At 36.8% G+C, this 21488-nt stretch overlaps 1 protein-coding gene across 13 annotated transcripts in view; it reads right to left on the minus strand.

Annotated features, from left to right (window-relative positions):
- Positions 1–15470: 15470 nt before the first annotated feature.
- The window catches only part of ptprt (protein tyrosine phosphatase receptor type T), a 198911-nt gene continuing 192893 nt past the window's right edge, over positions 15471–21488 (minus strand). For all 13 annotated transcript variants that reach the window (XM_056750549.1, XM_056750548.1, XM_056750550.1 and 10 more), the window contains 2 exons: positions 19192–19327; positions 15471–17369 (listed from right to left, as the gene is read on the minus strand). In XM_056750549.1, the coding sequence (XP_056606527.1) occupies positions 17316–17369; positions 19192–19327 (190 nt within the window). In that variant the 3' untranslated portion in view covers positions 15471–17315. The remainder of the gene's footprint in view (positions 17370–19191; positions 19328–21488) is intronic.

A 21488-nucleotide genomic window follows, 5' to 3' on the forward strand; every position in this document is an offset into this window, starting at 1 on the left:
GACTTCTAGCTGTAGGATGCAGAAAAACGCAATGCGAGGTCCAGTCTGGCGTATACAGTCATGGGCTAAAATCTGCGTCAGTGAATCTCTGTCAAAATCTGTCAGACAACGCACCACTATTAAATTCCATTTGTGCTTGTATGATAAAAAACACACAAAATAATGCCAGAAAGCCAGAAGTTTTCGCTTCAGAAAGTCTCTACAAGCAGACATCCAGAAGTTATTATATTTCTCGATGGTATTAGATTTGTTGGATACACAACTTTACACCTATTATTCTGAAGACCACGTGAACCTAATTTGTTTTTGTTCTTGAAAAGCCATCACAAATACACCCAACACCGTCCCCCCCCCCCCCGCATGCATCCATCCAACAGTGAGATAACACAGTGCTACACCACAAGATGTCCTGTTTATTTTTGCGCTCGTACATGACCAATCATAAAAAGGAAATTACCTTTCACCTCGAGTCTCTTCAGTTCTGTAAACAACAGAGCTAGCTGTCCTTCATCACATGATTGAGAGCTCATCAGTACATGTGTGTTTGTGTGTATGTCTGCCTGCCTGACAGTGTGTGTGTGTGTGTTGGGGGGGCTCTGGATTGAAGCTGGTATCTCTGGTGTGCAGCTGTGAGGCAGGTTGCAGGGCTTCATCTCAAGCCTGTAAATATAGCACACATAGATGCGCGCACACATTCACAACCACTGCCAAACCAGATTAACACCCAAATAAATCACCTTCAGAGACGCTCTGCCGAACACAAAGTAGATCGAACTCAGAAAATACTTTGGTGGCACATTTCGATAAGTTAAGTTTCATGGGATGTTTATATATTGAAAAGTGTTTTGCCTGCAGTAGTTACAGCTTGTTTAGATGTATTTTAATGCACAAACTTTAGCAAGCACTGTTTTAGTGGGCTGATTTGAATGCGTTGTGAATTTTGTGTTTGGTCAGGTTTTTAAACTGTTGGTCAACAGAGGTCAGTTCGAGAATTCCATGTGGCCATTGGTTCTGAAAAACAATGCAAATTAACTTTATTTAGTTTGTTATGTCGCTAATGTGCTAATGGCAAGTGCACCCAACTCCAAAATTCTATAGTTTGTGCTCAAGATGAATGAATGTTGTCCCCAGTAACACAAACATTATGTCACGCTTAAAACATTTCAGTTTAATTTAGGGTCACGTCATTTTCAAGCTCAAACTTCATATGTCTAATTCAACTAATTACAGCAGCTAAATTACATTTCAGTCCATGCTCAACTAATCACTTTGAGTTACGAATTTTCATTTTCAGCTCACTTTTACGGTTGAGGGGTTAGTCAGTGAATGTGCTGTGGCCAACTGATAAACAGTGTTTTCTAAATTAGATGTTTTAAAAATTGCTTTTTGAAAAATAGGCTCTTAATAGCTGAGCACAGATGGTGTCGACCAGAACGAACAACAAATATGTTGACAAAGGAATCAAATATGCTCCACGTAAAGTTTTGAATGTAAGCGGTTTGATCACACTTTATGGATTATTACAAAATGATGCTCTTTGTATAATTTTAAAGAATCAGTACCATGGTACTTTTACAGTATATAAACCACATTTGATAACCTTATTAAAATTGTTTGGGGTTTATATGGTATTGCAAAGTACTTTAAATAGTTCACCGTAAAAATATTCAGTTTTCGTGCCATTCAGTATACTGTGGTGGTATGACATGGTATCCTAATGATGTCATAGTACTATACAAGAAAGCAAGGAAATAGATTTCAACCATCGAAAGAACATATGTACTGTACTCCTAAATGCAGTCCGTTACATTCAGATCGATTGGTTTTTGGTATCTGGTCATTTAGAAACAACAAAAAGCTCGACTCAGCTCCAGCTGCAGAGAAAAAACAACGTGAGGAAGGGTAAAGTGAAATAAAGCGAGATGTGAACCGAATGCCACAGTTTTCCATTTGTTTGTGAAACAAATGCTGATATCACAGTAGTAAAAAGGCACGGAGGTTTAACAAGATTTGTGGTTTAAAAATGAAATAAAACCCAAGCGAGCGCGGCTTTGTTGCGGAGAGAGAGGAAATGGGCTCCCCGGTCTCCTCTTAGCTCATTTACAGTCATTCACAACAAAATCAATTTTCAATTTCCTCTGTGTGAGAGCACCGTCTGCACAGCCGAGCAATGTGCGCTTCATTAGCCGGGCCCAGCATTAGCTTTCTCCTGAAGATTGTGTACTTTAACAGCAATGTTGCGATGCTTCACAGCCAACATTGCATTACTAGCACTAATGTCCACGCAGAGTTTTCGACCCAACGCTGGGTAGAAATAATTCAACATTTTTAGAGAGTAGAGCGAGTTCATTCTTACATTTGATCTCAGAGTATGGAGTGGAAATTCTTATTGATATTTTCCTATTATGCCTTGATGCCCGATGACTCCTGAGATAGTCGCAGGCTCCCCGTGACCCGAGGTAGTTCGGATAAGCGGTAGAAAATGGATGGATGGATGGATTTTCCTATTATCGAAGGTTTGACATTTGTGTTGTGGATATACCTAATTTTTTAGGTTGTCAGGTTTTTGCACATACTAACCATTTTGGATGTAAAATACACAAATACTGTACGTGCTTAAGCCCGATTAGCGATTGTGATCCATTGCCCTTAATAAGGAATATCCCCCCTGCCACATCTACTTCATCACATTCCTATCTCAAAGAATCCCAGTTTGCCTCATTATTTTGTAAAATTAAGTCAAGTCTCCTTGAGAAGAACCTCTAGGCCAAGTTTGCCGCCTCATTTCAGTGCAGTTTATTTCTATGCAGCGAGCCTGTGCCAAGCACACTGGCAGGAGACGGAGACGAGGCATAAGCGAACTTCTTAATCAAGGGAAAGCCTGTTGTGTTGCTTTGAAGTGAAACAAAGACATTTTTGGCACAATTTGGAAGAAATTTGCTACATTGTCAAACCTTGATTTAAACAGTCTGCTGTGCGAGTAAAAAGCTGCAAAGGAAGTTAAGCTTTATCGACAACATTCCTGGCAGGCTGTTTGTTACCACCGACAATAATGTTGACTTTAGACTTGCAATGGAAGCAGACAGGGCCAGCAGGCATAAAATGAAAAGCTTGTGTTTAAGTTAAAGCGCTTACATGAATAAGCGGTAAAAATCTGTTTGTTTCATCGGTTATGCTGTACACATGACTAGTTGTTTACTTCTGCTTCAGGACACAGATTTTATTTTATAATGAGTCAGCGGCGATTCAACAAAGTACAAAGGTTACTATTATTAAACTAATACTTTTAAAACGTTTTTGTTGTTTGAAGCAGTGGCGGAGCCAGAGGGGGCACTGAACACCCCTGACATCCAATTGGACACCCTGGGTGCCACCCCAAAATTTTATCCGTTACTTATGTTTATTGATATATGATTTCACCTATCGTTGAACAAAGGAAAGTCAAGCGAGTCAGTGTTTATCGCTATCTTTACTTTGTTTACAATGGAAAAAAGTTGTGTTATGGATTGTACAGCGAGAAATCAAAGATTTCTTTTAAAAGACTGACGAATGATAGAAAAGAAGCAAATGGATCGCTACAACTTTTTAAATCAAAAGGAATATTAAAACGTAAAGTACGTCCAGCCACTATTCAACAAATTGTAAATAAAATTAATATACAATATATTTCAACACATTGTTTTTTTTTATATGACAACATTTTATCCAATCAACAAACGAAGACCGGAAGTTGACTTCGGGACAGGCGCATGCGTACTATGAAACATTCTATATAGAACGTTAAATTTGAAGACTTTTTATATACTTGCATGAGTATTTTTTCCCATCATATCTGTGGAGTGCAGTACCTTTAAACCCTTTGTTACATTTCCCAAAAGCCATTTTACAGCCTAGCACACTAATTCAATCCGATGGCTTCACGATCGCACTTACGATTAAATCCAGGTGACGTGCGCGCCTGAGAATTCCAGCCTCTGCCAGCTTTTTCCAATGACTGGATCAGAGGATTCACAAGCCCTTTCGGAAGCCGATATTGGACCTGTCAGCCATGCTATGCCATCAGCATTTCTCATTTATCTTTAATGGGCTCTCGCTGACACGAGTCCTGTTAGATCTCCCTTCTCACTTCTGTATTAGCTCTGCCGCGCTGTTTCAAAGGGAAGCGCGGCCTGCTGTGTTTGATCAGGACTGTCAGGCCTACGTTACACGAGTGTTGCAGGGGTTGACTGGGAACAAGTTCAGAGGATTTGGGAGGAGGAATAGAAGATGAGAGCTGCCAAGCCTGACCAAGCAGAAATTCAGACAAAGCAAAACAACATCCGTGGACCTCTGGAGCTCATTGTGAAGAGCTAAGTGAGGGTCATTCAGACATTCTTACAAGTTTTTGGATTAGATTTGGGTGTTGAGGGTGTGTTCCTGTAGCTCTGGTGGTAATAAATGGTTATAGTAATGCTGATGTCATGGATTCAGTTCCCAGGAAACATACGAATGATAAAACACTTTATAGACATTGAATGTGTTATAAGTGGCTGTGTCAGTCAAATGCATCCCAGATAGCACAAGTACGTCTGTGAGATGTCTGCTAAAGATCTGGAGATCTTGTAAGCGCCTGCTGTATAAAGAAACATCTGATACACGTCTTACAAAAAGCAGTTTTACATCCATTCTAAATCAAGGTTGTCTTGCAGACCTCTTCTGAATGTCTATGTCACAACTGACAGGAAACGTTTCAGATACGTCCAGGATAGCACATGTACGTCTGTAAGATGTCTGATAAAGATCTGGGGATGTGGAAAACATCTGCTGTGTATAAAACTTCTGCTAAACATCTTAGGAAGAGGCGTTTTTCATCCAATCTAAATTATAAACATCTTCTTCTAGAAGTCTATATGGCATCTGACAGCAAACGTCTCCGAGACGTATATCAAATGAGGGAACTATCTATTGTGGATACCAGATGTCCGCGAGCTATCAGGGGAATTGAAGTTGAGCAAACAATTAAACAATCTTGCAATTATAACGTTGCTGAGATATATGTGTGCTAATACTGAGAAGTGTAATATAAGGTGGTCAATTTTAAGTCAGTCTTAAGGCCTGAGACCAAGTTAATAAAACACTTGCCATTTTTAATAGGTTCATGTAATAAAACCTTCACAATCTTCATCTTGCATGTTAAAATTCATTTCCATGCTGAAGAGCATAGCCGAACCTTTCTATACGCAAACTACCCAAGTTGCGTAGGGCCCCTGCACCACCATGGGGCCCCCTTGAGGACCGAATCAAAAACACTATAATTTAAACAAGATGCTATTTATATAACTTTTTTAAACAACGGGAAGCGAAAGAAGAAGAATAGTTTTTGTATTATTTTGTAATCTTATTTAGTTTTTCCAAATGCAAGTACAGATTCACATATGCAGTATTTGTCCACTGGGATACAGTTGGTTTGACATTGGACGTTCTATAGTCGCGAATTTTGGGACCTTCTCCAAAGTTACATACACATTAATATACACTTTTAGATGTTTGATATATTACAACAAACTGATAAATCATACAGTATGTAAATATTTTTATTTATGGGTTCATACACAAAATATACCATTATTTAAAGCTCAATATCATTTACAGGGAATGACTTACAGTCATAAAACGGAACAGTGTTCATGTGAATCTCAGATTTATTGCAGACCACTGCAATCCACTGTAATTCCTCTGTCCATGATAATGTGTAATATTTGTGTCCTCACATCGAGAGAATTATTAATGTGTTTCCACATGCTTAGCCTTATTGACTAAACTACATCTATCGTGCTTTAAGACAATCACACATTTGGTTAAAGATTTTTTGGCACCTAGATCGTTCTAGAGCCACATGTTACTGTAGGTAAAGGAATATTTACATGTGAATCAAAATGTGATTTTCATTTTTACTTCATTGTTCTCACTGTCAGATTACATTTACATTTAGTCATTTAGCAGACGCTTTATCCAAAGCGACTTACAAAGAGTTTAGGGAGGAATAAGAGAAATGTCATACAGATGCACGATTGATTTTTTTTTTTTTTACATGATGTTTATCTAATTTTAATTACTATGACAAGGGCCCCTCACAAAGGTTTGCACAGGGCCCCCAGAGAGCATCAACAAAAGTTCTATGTAAACTGTAATCACAGACCTGTCAGTCTTTGAACTTCATTTAAGAACAAAAGCAAACGGTTAAACTATTTCACTTAAGCACTGGAGCATTTACCTCCCAGAAATTATATAACCAACAGAATCCCAAAGAGCCTGTGTGTTTTCACGTTTCACAATGCTTTTACAAAGCATTCAGCAATTGAGCTCTCAACACCTCAATAACTGTGTAATCTTGCAAATTACATCCAAAACGATTCTCTGCGGACGGAGCTTCGCCTCACAAATACGTTCAATCAGCGAAGCTTTAAGCTACGCTTTTTATAGAATACTAATGGAACTTGTTATCATATAAATAAGAAATGCAATGGTAACAAATGATAGCTGTTTGTCTTTACATCCCTGCACAATCGGTTCCAGACATTAAAAAAGGTGCTGCATAATAACATCCTTCTTCATACTAGATCTAGTCAGACTGCTTTTGTTACTCCTGCCAGTTAATAAATATCTTGCTATGAACTGTAATGGCACAGAAGTAAAATAACAAGAAAAAGTGAGTGATGCCCAAGTCATTTAACTCATGGTTTCCCAAAGATCAACTAACGCTCGGCAGAATTGATCGTTTTTATGTTTGCTTTCTCCAGTGGGACATTATTATTATTTATCATTTAAACGTAATAATTTCATATGGACACATACTTTCTTGACTGTGTTTGTTTTTGTGTTTGAAACGCTGAAGGACTCTTTCAGATCTTCACTGCTTCTCCAGCAGTTCCTTCATATTTATAACCCTCACAATTTCATCCCTCCACGCGGAAACCAATAACAAATGCAGCGGGAGAGGCCCGAAATTCAATTCCCTTTAATATTTTCTTATTACTCCTACCGCTGAGCTGTCAGCAGCGCTTGCGGAGGGGGCGTCGCTCTTCCCCTGACCTGCTTTGATGAAGTCACAGAGGACGGTGGGTGTCGGCAACCTCGGTTACCCAAAGACATTGCGATGAAACCCGGCCCCCAAAATGCCTCATCACTCAGCACTTTTCAATGACATCCGAACAGCAAGAAAGTCCCGGGCCAGCAGGGCAGAAGCTCAATGGACACGGCGGTCATTTTTCAGGGGTGCTGACGTGTGATGGTGAGAATGTGTGATATTGCAGCGCTGGGATGAGGAGGAGAGAACGTGGTTGTCTGATCTCAGGAGATTGAGCGCTGACCTCAAGTTCAAGATCTGAGATTTTTTGGTCATATTAAAGTTTAGTTCAGGTTTATATGGAGGAACCCATCAGGGTGTGCTTACCAATGTCTCGATCTACAAAAAGAGACGCCAGCAATAGGGTCCAGAAGTAACACTTGTGAAGTGGCGAGTGTGTAGAAGAATTGGCACCGCTTGACAGTGAAGTTGGCCTGATGCCCTACGGGTAGTGTGAGAGGGGTTGAGGACAGTAATGGAACCGTTTCTTGCATGATGGTTGGGCCAGTGCTATGTTGGTTGCTAAAGCTTCCAAAAAAATGAATGTCATAGCTTCATATGCTATAATAATTTGAACAAACAAACTGATAAAAATGTGTACTTTTAATGCAATTTAAGTCATGCCAACTGCATATCGAGTCGAACCAAAAAATACACAGACACCAGATTTTACCAGACAACAGATATAATTTTTGATATTTTTTACCAGATAACAGATATAATTTTTGATATTTTTTACCAGACAACAGATATAATTTTTGATACTTTTTTTCTAGACAACAGATATAATTTTTGATATTTTTACAAGAGGGTGCAGAGCACTGTATTGAATTATGTCAAAATAAAGTAAACTTTGACATATTATATCCAAAAATTCTTCATACGGTGGAATACCAGTAAAATTGATCAAAATTTGGGACCAAATTATTCAAACGCTTTGCCCTGACCATGTTTTGCTTCAGTGTTTTTTTCTTTAATTGCTTATTTGACATTTTTACACAACCGTCTGAACAAAAATAAGAATTTCTTGGTAAATGGTTGCCAAAATTGGTGTTATCTAATTGTGTACTTAGATTGAACAGCTGACGGCATTTAAACCTATTACATACCTTTCTATCAAAGTTATCTGACATTATCGAGATGAATTTGAGTCCTTGTCATATTGAATTACCATTTTCTAAACTTTAGCGAATAAACTATGATCAAGCAAGAAATGTTGAAGGTGTCTGTGCATTTGTTTTGTCTATAAATATTAAATCTTTTATGGATGTTAACTTCAATTTTTTGTAACTTCTGTTCAATTTTTTTACATTAAATAGGTGCAATTTTGTACAGTAAGATGTTTGTAGTAAATTGTGTTTTGTACAGTAATACCCTTACTTGGACATTTTTGGACATTGGCACTTTGCATCAAAACTGATTAATTGCTTAATATTCAAATATATTATTAAAGATTTATTAGAATTTATTAGAAGTATTAAAGAAGTATTACAAAACATTGTGGTCATATAGCAGGTTATACTTGGAGTGTAAACCGGAACGTCAGCATTGGGATGATTTCAAAGAGGCTTGCCAAAAGCCATCAAACAAAACAGATGTACGGTATAAAGTCAAGGTCCTACGAATACAAATTGCTTTTGTTTTTTTACTTATGCTTTCTTTCTTGTGAGCTTTTTGTTTTTTTATGCATTTTTGCATGTTGGGATAAAACCGATATTCCTTGTAGTTTCCTTTAAAAGTTTGGTGTTTTGTTCATTTTGTACCACACACTAGAGCCTTCACAGGTCCACTTAGGCCGCGTTTACATTGTCAGTTAAATGTGACCCAATTCTGATTTTTTTCCTCCAATGTGAAACAGATCGGACATGACCCACCATAGTGTAAATAGGAAAAAAACGCATGCATTCAGATATTTTTCGAGATCAGTTTCAGGCCACATTCATATGTGAAAATAAATCGGATATAAATCAGATATGTGTCAATGTGACATGTAAACAGGCAGATCGGATATAAGCAACAAATCAGAATTGAGCATCAAGACCTGCAATGTAAACTGGACCTTAGTTTAAAAAAAACAAGATCCGACCTGAGATCCGAGTCTAAAACTTTGTCTGTTTGTGTGCGGAGCAGCAGGCTGAACACAAACGCTGATGCCCTTTTACATTCAGGGTCCAGTTGGGTTCGAAAGAAATTACATCAGAGTCAGTCCGAATCGGGTCTTATTTTATCCGGTCTGCCTCGGGTCGGGTCTTTCTTTTAAAACAATTAATTTATTCACGTCAGTTCGGAGTAACAATTACCACACACCTCATATTTAATGGATTTTAATCTAATCTGGGGTGCATTAAATGCAAGTATTGTTCCTTACTATAAACTGTAAAAAATCTACTTATTCAACTCAAATTCAACAAAATTTGTTAAATAAAATAGGCTTTTATTTAAGATTAGTTTTTGTTTTCATTGACATTTGGTTGAAATTGGATAAAGTAATAGAAACATGTGTTAACATTATTAAATGAGCACATTTGTATAGTATTTACTATGTAAAGATTAAAGAAGAAAGATATATGTATTGAAAATATAATTAGCTGCTGAAAACATATTTTTATAAGGCTTATAAGGCCAGTCCCAGACTGAAAGAATGTTTGACCTATCTTAACTGAAAACAACCTGTCCGCAATATCTTAAAATATGTCAGTGCCAATATTTAGTGTCAAGATGCACACCAGTAATATATTTCAGAAGGCATTTTCATAAAAGGGACTTAACTACCCATTAACTAAGGCACAGTCCCGGCTTAAGCGAAGTGTTGTCTGTGAAACCGGGTCCTTATGCAAAACACCCTTTCAAATCGTGTTAGCAGTCAAATAATTGTAATTGAATCTTCTCAAGAACTTCAGGAGGACATCAGGACACGGCATGCGATTTAATCTCTTCACTCCTAAACTGTCGACCCATCATTACAAACATTTCATCACCAGGTGGGCATCGTCCAGCAGCAAGCGCAAAACAAGCCCCATATTTGCACGAATAAATGAGCACCGCCCTCTTCGAGAGGCAATTACTTAGGAACGGCCACGTCTGGCAAAAGTGTTACCTAATCAGACAAGACGCATCGTGACAGTATCACGCGCTGACCTTCACAGTGGACTTAAAATGAACTTCAAAAGATAGTGTTCAAAGAAAATTGCTGTCTTGTGGCACATGCAATTATTCTGTTGCGTAACCATCATCGCAGTGACCTTACAGAACACGACGAAAACTCTGCTCTTGTCAGCTTTTATTAAAAGTTTGAAAAGGCTGCGTGTAATTGTGTGTATACAATTGTGTCCCTTATACAGTGGGCCGACCAAAGAGTCTATAGGAAATCTGAAACCTCGTGGCAATTTCGCAAAATTACACTGTGCTTTTTGTCATCTAACCCCTGTGATTGGCCCTGTTGGAGGAATAGCAAATAATGACAGAAATGTACTGTGAAATGATACTATTACAGAGAATCCGGGCCATGCTGTTTGAAGTGATCTTTGCTAGCTGATATAGAGGGATTGGAGCTTGGCTTTGAATTGCCTACATGAAACCCTGGACACGTGTGATTGGCCATCAGACCTTGTCCAGCTGTTACTTTTGTTGCATTGTGCATAATATGGGTTCAAGTAGAGGTAGAGATGCCCATGACCATCATCATATTTGTTTTCAAATGGGTTGGATAGAAGAAAATTGACCATGACAGTATCATCTACCAATAAGATCTCACATTTGACCTTCAACCATCAGCACTTTGATGTCAACATGTGACTTTAAAGTTAAATCGTGATTTTTTCTGTTTACTTTGAAATGATTTGATGATCTTGCGAAAAACATTTATTCTAGTCTATATATATTTTCATTTATAATATTGTTGTTTTCTCTCCTCTTTATCATTCCCTCATGGCCCTTCAAGTCCCGGTCCTTTACTCTCAAAAGACTGACACTCCCAAATTTCTTCTCTCCCTGCTCTCCACCCAGCCCCTGTGAGCCAGAAGCCGTTAATAAAAATCTGTTGGCTGACCTCCACGCGTGTCAGAATCAGCAACCATCTGCAGGGCCCACAGCCCCTTTCAGCCCCGCGCCGCCCACCTCCGAGTCTCTCCAAACAGCCCTGACACTCTGCCAGAAAGTTTCGCCAACAGCAAAGCCTGACACACAGGGCACATCTCGTCCCTTCAACCGCATCCGCGCTTTCAAGGTCGGGAGGGGGGAATCTCTGTACTTGACCCAAATGGGTTGCCATTTTATGCCACTCAGTGTAATGTTGCCATTATGTGCCAAATGGGTAACCTTGACAAATTAAATTAGGAATTCCCAGTGGATGATGTGATTCCTAGTTGCAAGTCCAGATTTAGAATTGAGTTTCAAGTGATTGACATTACAGGATTGGGAGAGGAATGATTTCAGATTGATTCCGAACAGATTGCGTTTTCTAAAGTCATTTTACAGGTCTTACTGTATGAATTCTGTCTTGTCTGATCATTCCTAAATAGCAATTTCAATTCACACTTTACTGGACAATTATAAAAAGATGGAAGATTTTCCATGTGACATGTTTTGTATTTTAGTGATGCGATGCAAATTGTGCAGCATGTTGGCTTTGCATTTCCAAGCTATTGGACTTATAAATCATTTACATTTATTTACTTGGCTTTATCCAAAACAAAACTGCTTTTAAGCTATATGTTTTTATAAATACACAGCCACTTCAAAATTAGTATTAGAATATACTATTTATAGGCATGTGTTTATGTGAAATGATCATTTTTCTTTCATTCTGTGATCTAATAATTTCAAGTTAACGTTGTTTCTATTTGCATTTGCAGAAAATGAAGACTGGAAAAACAGGTCAAAATAACAGCAAAGATGCTTTTTCAGACCTCAAATCCTGCAGAGAAAACAAATTCATATTCACTTTTAAGCAACACAAAAGTCAAATTTGCGCATGGATGTATTTAAGAAAAGTTCAAAATTATCATTTTTGTGATAACCTCGATTCAATCCCACTTTTCATGTGTCTTGTCATGCTGTCAGTCTACAGGCTACAGGCAAACTCACAGCTCATGTGATCTTGATAACTCCATCAATGATGAGCAACAGCCTGCAGCTTAACATTAATACAGATCTGTCATATCCATCAGTTAGATGAGATGATATGTGTGTGTCAGTCTGATCTGCCTGTCTGATGTCATCATGTCAAGCTAAATACTGAATACTGAGTATTTACACATACAGAGATATTTTTAATGTCATTATTATGTCATATATACTGTACATATGGTACATCTGCAATGCAAAGGTCCACTCACATCCTTCAACCCTATTATATATAATTGAAGCTACACAGAATATTCAAAGACAATCTCTTTCTTTACAAGATTGAAGCAGCAAGTTCTTCTTTTTTCCCTTTCAACCAAAAACCTCCAAGCGATCAGAGATCTATACAGTTCGCCGTCAAGTTTTCTTACAACCTTGGGTTTTCTTTACTCTGAATGATACTCATGGCAGCATTTCTCTATAGGTTACTCGCATGTACCACAGGTGTAAAATAATAATGTTTATAAACAGCGTTAATAATTCATCAGCGCTGACCTGCCTTGCAATGGCCTTGCTGTGAGAGGGAATTAATAATTTGTAGTTATGTGAGAGAAAAAAGGCCCCTGGCCGACTGAGTTGACCGACATATACACCTGAAGCAGACCTGAAATACTGGACCACCAGAACCTTCTCGAGATGAACTGTCAGAACCGAATGGCCCATGGCTTCAGCTCTTTTGTAGTCCGACTTATTAAGAAACTGTGAAAAGGGATGGAGTCCCTACAACAAATGGAATAAGAAAGGAATATCTAATCATTTGTTAAAGTTTGAGTAGTCAACAAAATGTGCAGATGCCAGGAGGGAAATACTGTAGTGTAGTCTGGTGATGGGAATTCAATTTTAAAGATGGAAATGTGGTCAAACAGAGGGCCCAGTTTGGACTATAAGAAGATGTTTAACTTACCTCTGCGCACATTAACTGCTTTAGTAAAAGCATCTAAAACACATATCTGGACCCCAAAAAAACATCTTGTTTACGTTTTGATATTTTTCTTTTATATACATTTTTCTTTTGTGTGGCCCAGACAGTTAAAGAATTTCTTCAAGATTTCTTTATAAAGTGCCTGCTGTGTGAGGTAGAGTTAAAAAACATTTGTATAGTTTTACATCTGTTTGCGAATGAACCTGAAAATGTTTTTATGTCGAAAAATCTAAGATGTTAATGTATTTGTGTATATTTTGAATAAATAAGCAAATTAAATGTGATGTGTTTACTAAATTATAATTTTAGTCTGCTTTACGTAGGGAATTAAAATACAAAAACAAATGTGTTATTTAAATAACAGTGCTTTCACTAATATCATCATCGTTTCAACGTTTGTTTTCAGTGACACTGTTATCAATGCTGGAAATCAACGTTTTTTCGAGAAACCAATTCTACGCCGAGTTTTTTTTGTAAAGCTCTCAAAAGCAAAAAATATATGTTTTCTAGCAGAAGCTTTCTGTTCCTATTGTAGATTTCTAGTATTTTTCTCTGGTGTGGAGTGCTTAGTTATGACGCTTTAATATAAAAACAAACAAAGCATTTGTTTGAATGCAGTGACATGAGCGTTTACATGTAGCGGTTTGTTCAACAAACCTTTTTTCAAGCCTAATAATAACTTTAATAATAAAAAATAAGCATAAAATAATTAATAATTAAAATAATAAGCAAGGTTTTCCAGAACGTGAAGCATAATTGCTGTGTGGAGTTATAATGGCTGGTCCTTCACTGACGATACAGAGAGTGACCAAAGGCGCGTCTCTTATAAGCGTAGAGAACAGGCTTACAACACAACAAAACAAAGTTTATTAAACTATTACAGCTTCTCCATGGAGCTGTTAACAAATTTAGAGATTATTTTCGTATTCTTGTCAAAATGTCATTTTCAAGACTAAAACGGCTTTACTGAAACTCACAGTATATTGTAGAAATGTATTTTGCTGTGAAAATGACTTGTTAGCAATAATCTTTTTAATAATAGTGACTTGTGTACTAAATGATGTACATGATGGTCATGATCAACCCAGGTAGCAAAAATTATCGATTTATTATTGAATCAATGTTAATCTGGTTATTTTCAACACTGATTTTAACCGATAGCTCAGATGTCAATATTTGTTAAAGGTAAATTACCACTGTGCAGTCTGGGGGACTAAAGTTTTTAAAGATTTGTTTTTAAAGACACCCATAACCGTCCATGTTGCTCATAAATGTGCACATTAAAATCGAAAAACTATTTTAAGTTAAATTTTAAGAACCATTCCCTTTCATTTGTTGGGTATTATTGCTTCAGGTTTGTGCTTTTAATTCATAGAAATCCTACCAAAAATGAAATTTCTAAAAAACTGTCTCTTGTGTCATATACGTAAGGCTATATATTTATTTCAGAAATAGAAAACTCCTTTATAGACTAATGTCCGGATTAATATATGGTTAATACATCGATTGTTTGAGAATTTCCATAATGCTGGAATTTCACATTTGCACACAAACACAATGTTGAACAATGTGAGATAAAAACATAATTTACTAGAAATATAAAGTGTTTAAGCTAATGAACCACTGAGCAACTAATACAGCACATAACAGAACCGCCTGAAACGGTAAGAACTGTGTTGTTTTCCATCAGAACATTTCTGTTGGTTTATATTTCTGACATCAAAGTGAGCACAGAGAGGTTATTTCTGTGCTTGGGAATGTGAAGTGGAGCTCAGACGAAGCTTGTCTTCTTTATATTAGCCTTTGCTGGAGTCTGAGTCTTGACTTCTTAAAGTAGCACCTTCACTTTTGAGCGTGTTTGATGTGAGTTATGGTAAGATACAGCACAGGTTGTCTATTCAGAGCACTCTCGCCAAAACAACCTTATAGACTGATACATTGCTATTTAAAACAAATTTGAAGTTAGTTTTGAAGTCTGTTTTTTTTACCAGTGTAATTGGTGTTAGTATTTTTTTTCTTAGCTTGTATTTATGGAGAGAGATGTTGAGTCAGAATCAGAATAGACAACTATACAGTCACAAATGTTTTTTTTGTGTGTAAAGGGCCCACACATGTGTATATCTATTTACTTGTTAAAATCAGGACATTTAAATGTTTAGGTGCAAAGGAATGACATCATTTCCTGACAATGACCTCATAGCTATCTTCAGTGTTGTAAATCTCTTCAGCCATTATTACTGGAGACTGGAGTATCATCTTTGGGGAGACGTGACCGTCATTTGTTTATGAACATAAAAAAACTTTAGCCATTGTGAAAAGTTGCTGTTCAACATTTTGGTCCCTTTATTAGTTATCACAATTCCAAGCAACAGAACCACCAATGAAATAACCAGCTCTACATAAACCACTTCTCTAGACAAATAAATGATAAATAATAGTTAAAAAAAGTACAAATAAATTAAAAGAAAGCGGTCAAACAAAACACAGGCAGTGAAAAAAATCAAGAACACATCGCAAAAAAAAATGTTTACATTACAAATCAGTAAATATTTTGTTTTTCTTCCATTGTGAATACAAACTCTGGTTGTTTGTCCAATAGACTTTGTGTAATGGCTGTTTTTTAAAGATATTTTAAACCACATAGATTCTTGAATATACATGTTTCAGCAGTTCAAGAAGCAGAAATCACAGTCAAGTCACAGTTTTCGTGCAAAAATCTTGAATTTACAACTCAAATTTCTTGCATTTTTATCACATTGAAAAACACTGCTGATCAGTCGAAGTTGGTTTAAAAAGCGTATGGAGCAACCAAACACTGGTAAAGTTGTATTGATGCCAGCTGTTTTATTGGTCAAAAGAGTTGCGTGCAGTTCAGAACGTTTCTGACATGCGTCCCATCTGTGGTTTGGTGGCAGTCTTTCAAATGTTTCATTGAACATGAGAATATGGCACTTTAAAACAAATCGGATGACGCAAGAGGATTTACAAACACAAAGCGTGTCCAGGTCATGTTTCAGTCTAAAATCATTAGAAAAAATGAAATGTATATTTTGCATAAAGAAAACTGACTCACGAATTAAGGTTTCTTTACACATTCTCATTACAATAATCTAATTTTAATTCTATAATCTCATTTCCATTATAAGGATATAATGAAAACCATTCTCTTTGAGTTTCTACTTTTTTTAAGTGAGAAAATGTAATAAATTAAATAGTATCATGTTCATACATAAGCTTTCAAAAGTAATTTCGATTCATATACATAATATATTATTTTTACATTACAGTAAGCTCTGATAAAAGACGGGTTTACATGTTCTTTATAGTCGAAATCTGAATGATCTTTTCCTTGCTTTATGCAAAATATGTATTTCTCTTTTTACCTGAAATATGACCCGGATAATTCTCCATAACTTTCATTCAATTTTCCTTTGGAGGCGTAACACATGTAAAGTGCAAATGACAAACTAGAAAATACTTGAAATCCTCATTCACTGCCCATACCAAGGAAACTAAATTCAACATGGCATCGGCCGTTTATAGAAAGAAGCAACACTGAAAGAAAAGAGACAGAAATATCAACCGAACAAATATTACTCCAAGATTCCAACTTTCCAATGAACAGATATCTGTACGTTCTGTAGCAAACTGCACACATGTGAGAGACTGCAGGCGGACGGACAAATGCGTCAAAGAAAGGAACCACGAAACCATCAGAATAACAAAAATATCCGTCCTCACGTTTCTCCACAAATTCACTTAAGCGTTCTTGTTTTTGTCTTTTTATTTTCTTTAAATCTGTACATAGCTCAGGGAAAGTCTATTTGGTTAATCCCAGCTGGCACGTAGAAAGAACCTTTTGTTATCACCGTTGTTCTTTACACGGATGGGAAACATTCAAGGCGTATAGCTATAAAGAAAGGAAAACCTGTACAAGATTCACTTCACGGCCCAGGATACTGGACATTGACAGAAGAAAGAAATGGCAAAGAACGTTTCGTTTTATTTATACAGTATTTTACAGCGAACCCCGAGTCGAGGGCTGAACTTGTTTCTCATCACAGAAGCTCAGAGGAGAGGCGAGTCCGTGTTGAGATGAGATGTCGTTCCGAGGAAGAGATGATTGCCTGCCTTGTTTTTCTCTCGTCTTCACCTTTCATGTGTTTAGAAGCCGTTCAAGCTCTCCAGAGCCACCTCATAACAGAATTTGTACTGCTCCTAAATAAAAACAAAAGCCAGGGCAAAAATTCATTACTGGTTGAAAGGGAGACGGCACTCGGGGGATTCTGACTGCGCTTTCCTTGCACCCCGTCATTAATAATACATTACAATTATATTAAAGTGTCACTTTTATTATAGATAAAACATCTGGGTTATAATGGAGAAAGCGGAATCAAAGCCACCTAGCCAGATACTTCCACTCACTTATTATAACTAGATAAGGATTTTAAAGCTGCGATCCGTCACTTTTCATAAAAAACAAATAAAAATCAAACATTGGGCGAGTACATAAAGATCATAACGATTCATAATAAGTTTATAATGACGACTATTCATTCGAGGTGCCGGGTGCATTCTTGTCAGTTGGATGTCACTTAACTTCAATACGAAAATATATAGGTATCTGTAATTTTAGGGTTCAAACAGAGATAGCGACAGTAAAGGGAAAGTAATTTTTTAGGAATAATTAAACAAATGTAGAGTTTGGTTCCAAAATGCGATAAACGCTATTTGAAAAGTCACTTTTGAATTTGACGCAAAATGCGATGTCCGCCGTGTTATTCTGTCATGTCTTCTCCCTTTTTACCAAACCGCAATATACGACAGTATCACGTCTCTGCAGAATATCTGCTCAACCAATCACAGCACACCATTCCACGCATTGTAAACAGTAATGGCGGCGCTCTGAATACGGTCGGCTCCTAGCTTCCCTGATCTACTTTGTACTTTGTGTTCAACAAACAAACACAAACATGAATCATCATTGATGAACCTGTGCAGGTTTCTGCAGAGTAAGCCATCGAAATCGAATCTTTTACATGAGGAGATGAAGAAGATGAGGCACTAATTTACAGTATAGCATTAAAAAGATGACCCTTTTAATTCATTTTAGGAGCGATGACAGATTAAATGATACTTATTCCAGTGCCTGTATGTAAGATTAGTAATATATTGAGTTCAACTCACTTTGTTGTGTATTTTCAACAGTTTCAATATGAAAAATACTTTCATATTGATTCAATGGATTTATTGCATTTTGGGGGGGAAATGATCCGTTTTTATAATAAATCTTTTAAAATCAAAATCTGGATTTGATTTTTTTATGTAACTAGAACCTAAAGAGTCTATCTGAAACAGAAAATAGTGGTTTTCATTTTGCCACTTTCTTTGTAAAGAAAACACATTTTTACTCAAATGAATCAAAATGGATTTATAGCGTTTTGGAACCAAACTCTTCAAATATACACACTACGAGTTACATATTATTAAAATATTACTTTGGCTTTTCATCATTTGGAAATCTTAAAATAGCTTTTAACATGACTTTGGGAACCATGATGTTAGTCCTGGAGTTCAGGAACCTTTCAGACGTATTTCTCAGTCGTGTCCAGCTGAGCGAGATGTTTGGAGTGCAATCAGGGGAAGAGGTTGGAGACAGATGTCTAATTGCACCTGCAGCGGTCGCCGGTTATAGACGGAACATAGCGTCTCGGAATTGGAGTCACCAACTGCAGAAATTGCAGCTGTCTGTCTCACGGGTGAGGGGTGAGGGAGTAATTACGCTCTTTTTCCGGCTCCGAGCGTTGAAGAACGACAAACACTTTACGGAGGCCAGAGGAGCCATTGCTTCAAGTGGAACGTTCATCAGGAGTTTCAACAAACTACTTGAAGTTACCACTTTGAATTTTCATCCGAAATACTACACCATCTTGGTAATTAAAGGGTACCCATGTCAACAAACTGTGATTTGGGACACAGAAAATCTAATATCAAACACTATTTAAGACAGATAGCCTATGCATCGGGACGCAAAACTTACCATCGTCTCCACCATGTTGGCTTTGTTGTTTCTCAGCGTCTTCACTGTGTGGAACACGTCCACGATGTTCTGTTGCTGGATCATCTCACAGATGCTACAGATGGCACAGAAAGTTCCACTGCGTCCTCCGCCAGTCCTGAAGAGATAAACGAAAATAAAACACCATAAACAAACCAAACATCCCATCGTTTCGCAGCTTGTCTCGTGCTACATTTCTTAACATGGCTTACCTTAAAGTGGATAAAACCTTTTCATTTTTAAGTGTATGAACCGTAGTTTGACTTCCAGAAAAGTGTAAGGTATAGCCCAGTAAATGATGTGAACTTTTTTGTTTAAACAATGAGAGACCGCAGTTTTGGCTATTTTGTTTCAAAACAATATGACGTTTAACAAATGTATTAGAAAATATGTCAGAATATAGAGAAAACATATATTTTTGGAATTTGCGAACAACTTGTTTAAAGGAGCAATGTGATGATTTTAGCGGCATCTAGCGATGAGGAATTGCAACTAATGGCTCACTCCAACCCTTCGTTTTAAAGCACTACGGCGGCTCTCACTGGAAAAAGATGTTGTTAGGTTCTCGTTTCTTTCCTGAAGGAGATAACATATTTAAGAAATGCGCTCTGTAGAGCAGTTTGTCCGTTAAGGGCTACTATAGAAACAACATGGAGAATTCCATGTAAGAATTCCATGTTCTATCAATATATTTATAGAAATAGCTCATTCAAAGATAATAACACTCCATTTTCCAAGGTTATTATGTACCTCTGAAGACATTTATGTATATTATATTGCACTTCTGTAGGTAGATCATCCTGAATATTACACACAGCACCATTAAGACTAATAATGGTATTGTTATTTATCATGCACATAACAAACTGAAACAGCCAAATAGACTCTATTCATGTTGTTTTAGCTTGCTCAAATTTTTATCAATGTAACAAGAAATAAGTGTAACATTCAACCATTGAAACTTATTTTTCTATTAAGGATTGCAAGTAACCAACTATAATTGGGCATTTGAATGTAAAGAAAAAAATCAGCTTTTCTTATAAAACTGTAAATTCGAAAATTTATGAATAACGATTATATTTATTATTTATTGATGATTATATATTAATTATAATTATATTGGAAATACTACTGTGACTAAAGAGCTTACACACACTGGTGTATTAACAACACTCTAAATATCACATCACAAATTAAATTGAAGTGATTTTTTTGAGCGGGACATCAAATAAAAAAAACCCCATTTTCATACATTATTTTAGTTTGTGTAATAAATAGAAATAGGTGATCGTCTGGCAATAATATTTTTTATATGTTTTTTTAATATTTTTAATTATATCAGCTATTTCTCATCACATCTTTTAAACCGATGTAAGTCAGAACGTTTGGTGCGATTCTGGCCCACCTATCAAAGCTACCGTTCTTCCAGTGCTATTTAAATGTTGTAGACACACAAATCCTATTATACGATTATCCCTTTCTGGCTCTCAAAGACCAAAGATGCCATATTATGACGTGTTTAGAATTCAAGTCATTCATACTTCACCAGCAAACACCCTCCAACCAGAGCTGAGTTAGGAATATGCTAAATAAAACATGAAAGGACATCGGGGTTGTACTTTCTCAGTTCTGACCCTTAAAAAAGACACCTTACCATGATACAGCATGGTAACAGATGGAAGAGTACAGTCTGTAGTATATTTGTGTTCGAGAAGCAACCAGCAATAAACTAATTCATCTACTATGTATCAACTACTAGCTAGTCAATCTTCAAACAATGATAAACAGACATCAAAGCTGGTCTTTAATAGCAAGGGTATCTCCTGTACATAAAAAAGAATTGTATTATAATGGTCTTACGGAGAGGCGTTTCATTGATTCATTTGACGATTGAGCGGATTTCAATGTGAGCACTACGAGCTCTGAAAAAGCGACTTCAAAGTGAATATTTAGTTTTGCAGAACATCACCATTATGTGACAAGAATGACATTTTGAAATAAGTTCTGCTTGGGAAATTGCTCTGCATTCAACACCTGTTCTGAACTTTTTGACAATGAAGGGAAGGTAATAGAGTTGTCAGATCTTTTGTATCTGTCTGGATTTAATTTGTGACACTGATAAGTTTGTCCTTGGCTCAAAGGCGGTACGTTTTTTATCCTTTCGTCATTTAGTTGCTGGAGTTTCAGATTTTTAGTGGCATACACTCTTTCTTCACAGAAATGCCACAGAAGAACCATTTGGGGTTCTCCAAAGAACCTTTCGGGTCAAAAGATCCATT

Source organism: Triplophysa dalaica, chromosome 6, assembly GCF_015846415.1.
Source record: "Triplophysa dalaica isolate WHDGS20190420 chromosome 6, ASM1584641v1, whole genome shotgun sequence".
Classification (NCBI taxonomy): Eukaryota; Metazoa; Chordata; class Actinopteri; order Cypriniformes; family Nemacheilidae; genus Triplophysa; species Triplophysa dalaica.